The 9944-nt window shown below is 46.1% G+C and overlaps 1 protein-coding gene across 1 annotated transcript; it reads left to right on the forward strand.

Annotated features, from left to right (window-relative positions):
* The first annotated feature begins 7917 nt into the window (after nt 1-7917).
* PURA (purine rich element binding protein A) lies at nt 7918-9604 on the forward strand. Its single transcript, XM_040344708.1, has one exon. It carries the CDS (start codon nt 7971-7973, stop codon nt 8823-8825), a length of 855 nt encoding a protein of 284 aa, XP_040200642.1. The 5' UTR covers nt 7918-7970; the 3' UTR covers nt 8826-9604.
* Nucleotides 9605-9944: the final 340 nt, after the last annotated feature.

Genomic DNA, 9944 nt, shown 5'->3' on the forward strand with positions numbered 1-9944 from the left:
TTACCACCTCTTATCTATGCAAACCTCCCCTCCCCCTCCCCTCCTCCTCCTTCCAGGAACCAGTAAATATAATAAATAATTTGTTCCTGTGCAGATATATCTACATAACAAGATGATATATATATATCTCTTGTTATATATGTGGTGTGTATACATATACCAGACATGTGCAATGTCAATAAATTCATTTTGTTAGTGCGGTGGTGACGTTAGTGCGGTGGTGACGTTAGTGCGGTGGTGACGTTAGTGCGGTGGTGACGTTAGTGCGGTGGTGACGTTAGTGCGGTGGTGACGTTAGTGCGGTGGTGACGTTAGTGCGGTGGTGACGTTAGTGCGGTGGTGACGTTAGTGCGGTGGTGACGTTAGTGCGGTGGTGACGTTAGTGCGGTGGTGACGTTAGTGCGGTGGTGACGTTAGTGCGGTGGTGACGTCAGTGCGGTGATGTTAGTGCAGTGATGTTAGTGCGGTGACGTCAGTGCGTGACATTGGTGCGGTGACAACATTAGTGCCCAGTGCAGAGTGGGGGGAGGTACAGATGATCAGGCATACAGAGCGGATCTCTGATTGGTCTGTATGTGAGTACAGTGATCATAGTACAGCCACGCCTCCCTGCACTAGACTTGTAACACACAGTGCAGAGCTCTGTTTCTATGTACAGGGAGGCGGGGCTGTACAGGGAGGCGGGGCTGTACTATGCTAGGTGCTCTCACATACAGATCTATCAGACAGAGATTCGCTCTGTCTGCCTGATGATCTGTATCTCCGTGCACCGGAGACAGACTGCAGATGGGCGGGTGGTGGAGGGAGGAGGACGGGGGCAGCGGTGACGGACGGGTGGAGGAGCTAGGACGGGGGCGGTGCTAGGACGGGGGTGGTGCTAGGACGGGTGGAGGAGCTAGGACGGGGGAGGAGTTGGAGAGGGAGAAGAGGAAGGACACCACCTATATGGGCGGCACTGCCCTCCCTCCCTCCCGCCCCCCGAGATGTTCATCCACGGCTGCGATGTTCAGCCCAGCCTGGGAATGATAACACACATATCCCAGGAGGCATAGCAGCGCTGGATGCGGCGGGGGGGGGGGGCCATTCCGCCGCCGCGGGGGAATAAGACACTCACAGATAAAAACGTGAGTTTTTAAAAGACAAAAACAAAACATCCCAAATGTATTTAAGGGGGCAGTGTAAAAACGAATGCAAAGAAGTTGTAAAATAGGGTGGAACTCCGCTTTAAGGCTGCATTAACACCCAAGCGTTTTCAGCACGTAAAACAATCAAAGTGCCAGAAAAAAACGCCCAAACAGCAAAATCCCATTAATTTCAATGGCACCTGTTTACATCTGAGAGTTTTGTCGCCTGAGCCCTGGTTCACACTGGGTACGATTTGGAACGATTTGAGATGCGATTTGACATGTCAAATCGCATCTCAAATCGGCGGCAATTGTCGGCAATGGCACTGTCCTAATCAGTGCGACGCCGCATCTGCGATTTCAAAAAGTAGTTCCTGTACTACTTTTTGCGATTTCGGGACGCAATTTACATTAAATTCCGGCCGAAATCGCGGCAAAATCACAGCCGCGAAATCGCGGTAAAATCGCGCATTTTACCGTGATTTTGAATTCGCAGCAGTGTGAACCTAGGCTCAAGCTCAAAAAACTACTGAGCTTCTTTTTGTGAAGATTACAGGCAGTTTTTTGCATTTACATTGGTAACCTTTTGACCTGTGCAAAATCGTGGCAAAAAACTTGGTAAAAACGCGTGACTTTCTGCCTGAAAATTAAACACTCAGGTGTGAATGTAACCTAAAAGCAAAAAACAAAAAAAACATTTACGTGTCTCGAGAACCAGAAGTGACACGAACGTCGCTCTAGTTCTCCAAGGGCATGGAGATGAGTGGTGGCCATCTAGCAAATCGCTTATCACTATGTCAAAACTCTGCCAAAGTCAGATGGTTCCCAGAGCTAGATTGGCAATGTTAGCCCGGGAACCACCAGGAGGGGCATTTCTCCAGTCAAATTCGCCACTGGGATCACTTTTGTCCAGTCATTTGTTTATTAACCACTTCATTACTGGGCACTTAAACCCCCTTCCTGCCCAGACCAATTTTCAGCTTTCAGTGCTGACGCATTTTGAATGACAATTGCGCGGTCATACAACACTGTATCCAAATTTTATTTTTATCATTTTTTTTCCCACAAATAGAGCTTTCTTTTGGTGGTGTTTGATCATCTCTGCGATTTTTATTCTTTGCGCTATAAACAAAAATAGACAAAAAAAAATTGAAAAAAAAAAACACAATATTTGTTACTTTTTGTTATAATAATATCCCTTTTTTTTTTTTTTTTTAATTTTCCACAGTTTAGGCCGATACGTATTCTTTTACATATTTTTGTTAAAGAAAAAAATCGCAACAGGCGTATATTAGTTATAGCGCTTACAAAATAGGGGATAGATTTATGATTTTTTACTAGTAATGGCGTCGATCTGTGATTGTTTTTTGTCAGGCAAGGGGTTAAATGTATTCCCTGGGTGTGATTCTTACTGTGTGTGGAGGAGGACTGACTGGGGGAGGTGACCGATGCTGTGTCCCTACATACAAGGGACACAGCATCGGTCTCCTCTCTCCCTGACAGGACGTGGAGCTCTGTGTTTACACACAGAGCTCCACGTGCCTGCTGTCACTGCCGATCGCGGGTACCTGGCGGACATCGCGGCCGCCAGGCACACGCATTGGCAGCTCAGCGATGCGCCGGGCACAGTTTTGGCGCGCGCGGGGATGGCAAATAAAAGGACGTCCACCCAGCAGTTGAGAGACGCGCTGTGGACGTCTTTCGTCTACAGCGCGAGTCTCAAGTGGTTAAAAGTCAGGAGTTTCAAAAAGTGTAGCTTTTGACTTTATAAACAGCCACTCATCTGTCCCACAGTCCAACGGTGCACTCATTCACGCTGTGTTCTCCCAGTGTCCTCCCTCTGCAGCGCCAACATCTCTACTATGGGCATCCACCTGTACCAGCTTGCGCCTTCAAAGCCGGGTGCCCACTGCGCATGCGGTCTGTCACTGGCCTCACTGTCTACTAGGACCCGTCATATGTCCCAGAAGACTTTGGGAGGAAGAACATCTGCTCCTGATCGCCTAGGTGACTGGAATGGAAAGTGGGATCAGATACCTGTCAAATTCAGGTACACAAACAGGAGTTGGGGAGGAGGTATTAAAGTGGAAGTTCAACTTTTGGGTGGAACTCCACTTTAAGAGTGACAGTGAGTTCAGGGAGAAGATCCCCATCTCGCTGTCACTAGAGGCAGTGGATCAGAGAGCAGCTGCAGGAGTGGGAAATAACGTTACATGTTCCACTCTAAAAATGGGTGGAACATGCAACATGTTCCCAAAGGTGAACTTATCCTTTGAATAGGCTGACTTATTACAAGATTGAAGACACGTGTGATACTAATTACCAAAAAATTTCATTTGAAATAACAGTATAATCTAATTTTACATAATATTTTCTAGGGGTACCAATTAATGTGTCCAGGTCATTTTACAATGTAGAATATTTGTTTTGTTTTACAGACTGTCTTCACTTTACTCTGTGATATATTTAATACATGCAGGTACACAATGGATTTTTATTTTATCAGTTTCAAAGGAATGAAGCATTGTTTTGATGAGCTATAAGAATACCAACAAATGTGTCAGTGGCTGTACGTAAACTGCGCATATACTGCTGCATGCAAAAGCCCACTGCAGTACATACTTTATCCCCATTTGGCTGGAAATGCAAGCAAAGCAGCAAGACAGGCTTTTTCCAATGCTCTACATCCAAATCACAAGGAACCACTAACACCAATGGAATTTATTTTCATCTCACCGACGATAAGGCTGGATTCACACCTATGCAGTTTTAGTGCTTTTTGCATTTTGCACTACAGTCCATTTAACATGGTTTCCTATGGAACATGTTCTGTAGTGGAACTATGAAAAATGCAAAAAGCACTTAAACTGCATAGGTGTGAATCCAGTCTTACAGGGTTTAATTTACTCTTAGGCCGCGTACACACGGTCGGACAAAACCGATGAGAATGGACCGAGGTTCAGTTTCATCGGTCCAAACCGACCGTGTGTATAGCCCATTGGTCTGTTTTCCTTCGGTCAAAAATTTTAAAACTTGCTTTAAAATCGAACCGATGGACCGCTGCTCGATCGGTCCAAACCGATGGTTAGTACAGAAAGCATCGGTTTAAAACCCGCGCATGCTCAGAATCAAGTCGACACATGCTTGGAAGCATTGAACTTCGTTTTTTTTCAGCACGTCGTGTGTTTGACGTCACCGCGTTCTGACCCGATCGGTTTTTGGAACGATGGTGTGTACGCACATCAGACCACTTCAGCGGGGAACCGATGGAAATGGCCCGTCGGACCATTCTCATCGGTTTGGAACGACCGCGTGTACCCGGCCTTACAGACACCAACAATGCTTCACACTTACTCCAGATTTTTCTCATTGGACACCCAGGACCAATTTTGACTAAAACATAGGTGAAAAGTGGTGCACTAGAAGCCATGTTCATTACCTACACCAGCTTTTAACCATGCTCCCATGTGTCTGGCAGACAGAATGCACTTTATTTCTTTCTGCTCAAAACACTTCAGCGAGTCCCTCATTATTTCCAAATATTGCCAGCTAGAAAACCAGCTGCAAAAGATACAAAACACAGAATGTCAGCCTGGGTTTAGTTGTCAGGATGTAAAGTAACAACAGGGTCTCTACAAGGAACATCAACTATTATTTATTAACGGTATGCTAGGGTTCCTACCCAACATTCATATGTGCACATTTTCTTATCTGCGGTGTGGAAAAAGTGCATGCTAACAAACACAAAACAGGGTGTATCTTTAAAATTTCTGATGGGGGTAAGACACTCTCAGGTCCACCTAGCCAAAAAATCAGATGGACCCCTCTCTTTGAGGATAGCCAAAGCTGACAGATTACTAGGCAAGGAGATCTCCCAAAGAGACCCCACCCCCTCAATACAGGGGAGGAAGGAACCCAATGGCCACACATCCTCCCCCTAGACTTTAGGGTAGGTCCAAATACCCACACCTTTCACCCTAAAAAAAGAAAGCGCATATAAAAAATGTGGGGCTATACACTTGAAGAGGAAAAAACAGGTGTGCATATTATATATCACTTATTAGGGCCAATTTAGACAAGATCCTATCAACCAAACAGAATATCTTTGGCATGTGGAAGCAGGGCCGGCGCTGCAGTTAGGCAAACTAGGCAGCCGCGTAGGGCGCACTGCCACCAAGGGCACAGCCACACCGGAGGTGGGGGAAGCATCTGTCAAAAGTGGCGAGCCGGTCAGCTGCAGTAGCAAGACTAGATGGCAGGGCTGTTTGTGACAGCTAACTGGAAAAGGATGCAAGGAGCCAGCCGCGGTGGCAGGGATGGATGGCGGACTGTTTTTAACAGGAACGAGAATAATACTGGCTGTGAGAGCAAGAGCACTACTGGCGGGGGTGAGAAGGAACACTGAAGCAGTACTGCAGGAGTGGCAGTGATGAGGCAGCGATGCTGGCTGTGGGAGTGATGCTGGCAGGGTCGGGAGGAAAACGAAGGTAGCACTAAAACACTGAGCGGTGGAGAGGGAATATTTCTGGCTGGTGGATGGGAAGAAAATGGTGGTGAAGGCTGTTGGGGGGCTAATTGGAAGGTCAGAATACTGACCAGACAGGATTTATGAGTGTGAGGATAATAGAGATATGTGAAAGGGGTATGTGACCCGATGGGCGGGGGGAAGAGTTTGAACCGTATTGCAAGAGGATTTTTTTGGGGGGTGCAAGTAACTGGTCTTGCCTAGGGCGCAAAATAGTCTAGCACCAGCCCTGTGTGGAAAGAAGCCTGAGAGGAAACCCAGGGAGAACATACAAAACGCCATCTATAAAGTGTCCCGACTGAAATTTCGACCCAGCGCTGTAAAACTTTTTTTTCCAGATCTGTACAAAATAAAAGTGGGAAAGAGTGGCCTGTGTCCCTTGCGGATATTTCTTTTAGACCCCTTTCACACAGAGGGAGTTTTCAGGTGTTTTAGTGCTAGATATAGCCTCTAAATAGCACCTGAAAACCACCTCCTGTTCATTTCACACCTGGGCGGTGCGCTTGCGGGACATTACGAAAAGTCCTGCAAGCAGCATCTTTGGTGTGGTTTGGGAGCGCTCCCAAAACACCCTTGCCCATTGAAATAAATGGGCGAGGCTTCGGAAGCGCCGCAACACAGGCGTTTTTAACCCCTTCTTTGGGGTTAAAAGCGCCACTAAAGCGATTCTAAATGAAGCGGTGCTCGCAGTGTGAAAGTTTAGTTTCCTATTGTAAGGACATGACAAAACTTGACAGACTTCCCCAACATGAACAAACATCAATATTGAAAGAGGTTCCAACTCCTCTCAGCATCCGCTTTAATCGGGATTCCAACATCTCGCCGTCTCACAGGTCAGATTGTAATCCTCGGGCGGTATGTTTACTCAGGCTAACATAACTTTATCACCGTCCTAGGGTAACCGCAATGTTTTTTTCTTTTTTAAGGGGGGGGGGGGGAAGTAAAACTGAAGCTAAAAGAATAGAATTCAGTAAGAAAGGGGCAGCGCCAAGCGTCAGTCGGCAAAAAGCGAGGGCTCCTGTCTGCTAACACGGTTCTCCTTTCCCATACGTCCCAACTAGGGATGAGCTCTGGCATGTTCGCACACTTATGTGCAGAGCCCGCCAGGAAGTCGGCATGGTGCTGCGCTAACCACAGGCAGTGAGACATTTCCCGATCTCTGCAGCCGAGCATCAGGACAATGTCTCGCTGCCTTTGACTAGCGCAGCGCCGACTTCCTGGCGGGCTCTGCACGTGGAGTGTGCGAACACGCCGGAGCTCATCCCTACTCCCAACTTTTTGAGATGGGACTGAGGGACACCTATCAGCAATAGTATGCAGGCATAGGACACCCCCCCCCCCTTTAAAGCGGGGGTTCACCCTAAAAAAAAATATATATATTTTTTGTCTATCATGCCATGCAGCATACTGGCGTCAGCTACAATATGCATTTATTTTATTTTTTTCCGCTGTACTCACTGTTTAATCTGTTTCAGACTCCCGCGGGGAATAGGCGTTCCTATCAAGAGGGGAACATGATTGACGGCCAGCTATGGCGCGTCACGCTTATCGGAAATAGCCGAAATAGGACTTGGCTCTTCACGGCACCTGCGCAGTCAGCTCCTAGTCTGTGCCCAGGGGCCGTATAGTGCCGTGAAGAGCCGAGACCTACTCTGGCTATTTTCGGGAAGCGTGACGCGTCATAGCCGGCCGTCAATCATGTTCCCCTCTTGATAGGAACGCCCATTCCCCGCGGGTGTCTAAAACGAAACTATTGGATAACACTGTGAGTACAGCGCAAAGAAAATAAAATAAAGGCATACTGTAGCTGACGCTAGTATGCTGCATGCCATGGTAGAAAGTAGCTTTTTAGGGTGAACCTCCGCTTTAAAGGAGAATTGTACAAAAAAAAAAAAAAACAAGATTGGTTAAACCCACAACTGCTTTTTTTACCATGACTATTTCTTTATATTGGCTTTTGGAATTTACAAAATGCAGCCATTTAGAAATCAGATGAAAGGTTTAGCACTTGGAAATAGTTTTTGCTAGATAAAAAGCGCATTTTGTATACATCTAAATGGATCAGACCAAAATGAGGACGAATGAGGGACATTGCTCCTAGTCAGGGCCAGTCCCTCGAAATCAGGGACAGTTGGGAGCTATGCTTTCCGGGCTCCCCAGTTACCTCACGAAGTGAAAGTTGCGCCGGGAAGTTTGCAGCTCCAGCCCCTTCCCTGTCCGCTCAGCGGTCCCCTGCCATCTTCTGTCCGCGGCCACATCTCGCGAGATCAGTGATCTGTCTGTGGGAGTTGCAGGGAGAGGGGAAGAAGGCAGGCGGCATCATGGCGGACAGAGACAGTGGAAGCGAGCAAGGAGGAGCGGCTATGAGTTCCGGTGGAAGCTCGCTACACCCGGCCTCAGGAGTCGGGGGTTCGGCCCTGCAGCACGAAACCCAGGAGCTGGCCTCCAAGCGCGTAGACATCCAGAACAAACGCTTCTATTTGGACGTTAAGCAGAACGCTAAGGGCCGCTTCCTAAAGATAGCCGAGGTCGGGGCTGGAGGCAATAAGAGCCGGCTGACCCTGTCAATGTCTGTGGCCGTGGAGTTCCGCGACTACTTGGGGGATTTTATCGAACATTACGCCCAATTGGGACCTAGTAACCCGGACATGGCGCAGGACGAGCCCCGGCGAGCGCTAAAGAGCGAGTTCCTGGTGCGGGAGAACCGAAAGTACTACATGGATCTGAAAGAGAACCAGAGAGGCCGATTCCTGAGAATCCGTCAGACGGTTAACCGCGGCCCGGGCTTGGGCTCCACACAGGGTCAAACCATCGCTCTTCCAGCGCAAGGACTGATCGAGTTCCGCGATGCTCTGGCAAAGCTTATCGACGATTACGGTGTGGAGGAGGAGCCCGCTGAATTACCTGAGGGCACTTCCTTAACTGTGGACAACAAGCGCTTCTTCTTCGATGTGGGCTCCAATAAGTATGGGGTGTTCATGCGGGTGAGCGAGGTGAAGCCCACCTATCGCAACTCTATCACCGTCCCATACAAAGTGTGGGCCAAATTCGGGCATACTTTCTGCAAATACGCCGAGGAAATGAAGAAGATCCAGGAGAAACAGAGAGAAAAACGAGCTTCTGAGCATCAGCAACAACAAGAAGAAGCCCATGGAGACGATGGAGAGGATGATTGATAACTGTATTAAATAATAATCTCTTTAAACAAAAAAAATAAACTGTAATGGAAAAAAAAAAAAGTAAAAATTAAAATAAATATATAACTGTTAACTCCAAGGGAGCACCACCCACAAAAACCTCCACAAACTGACAGATTTTTTTTGACTTGTCACTCCCATCGCTGGATGTTGTCCACTTATCCACCATATAAACAGTAAGCAGCTGCTAAAACAAAAAAAAGTAATAACATTATATATTGAACTGTGTTTCCTACTTGATTAAAATATAAAGGATTGAGTGTTTATTTCCCTAATTAACCAAGAACTTTTGTACACCTGCTATTATTATTATTATTAAGTGTTTGCAATGGTCAGATTATAAAATTAAAATACTGAATTATATTAAAAAAAAAAAAAAGGTCCTTTTCATGTGAGCTAACATTTGACTTTAGCACAAAGAGATATTTTAGAACACGTAAATATTTTTAGTTTTCTCATTTTGTTACCAAATTTCAAACCTTACATGGAGGTTGTTTAGACTATATTGACACCTTATATACCTGTGATTAGAGATGTGTATATATGAGGGCTAGGCATGCTGTGTGTCTGAGCTTTGTCTAAATGTAATACAAAGGTTTGTAGAGTTAAAGGTACATAGGTTAATTCTTCATGCAAGGTAAATAAGTGCTCTCTTTTTTACAATATGCATTGCATCTGGACCTAGAGCATAAATGGTCAGTGAAACTTATGTGAACATGAAACAAAAATTATTAAAAAAGAACATTTTAAATTAAAAATGTGCTAATTTGTGATTTTTGCCACTTTAACAAAATTTGTGTGTTCGCAGTACGATCTCTAACGTTTTTGCCCTCCTAAACTTGGCTTTCACCTGTATAAAATGTGTTAAACAAATCAAGAATATGTATATAGGTTGAACTTTATATCGTAAAGCATTGAGTCTTGAAGGTCAGTCATCTTTGTGGTGTAAAAAAATAAATAAAGGCACCTTGTGCGCAGCATAGAGTGCGATTGCGGTTTGCTATGTTCCACCAATGCTCAGGTTTGCAAATCAGACTGCTATGGGGCTCCCTAATAAAAAGCACCATCCAGTCAGGTTGTTTTTTTCTTCTTTTAGAA

The sequence above is a fragment of the Rana temporaria genome, chromosome 3 (genome assembly GCF_905171775.1).
Source record: "Rana temporaria chromosome 3, aRanTem1.1, whole genome shotgun sequence".
Lineage (NCBI taxonomy): Eukaryota > Metazoa > Chordata > Amphibia > Anura > Ranidae > Rana > Rana temporaria.

Bases quoted from the DNA above. Each gene is read 5' to 3' on its own strand.
- PURA (XM_040344708.1), top strand. From the start codon at position 7,971: ATGGCGGACAGAGACAGTGGAAGCGAGCAAGGAGGAGCGGCTATGAGT.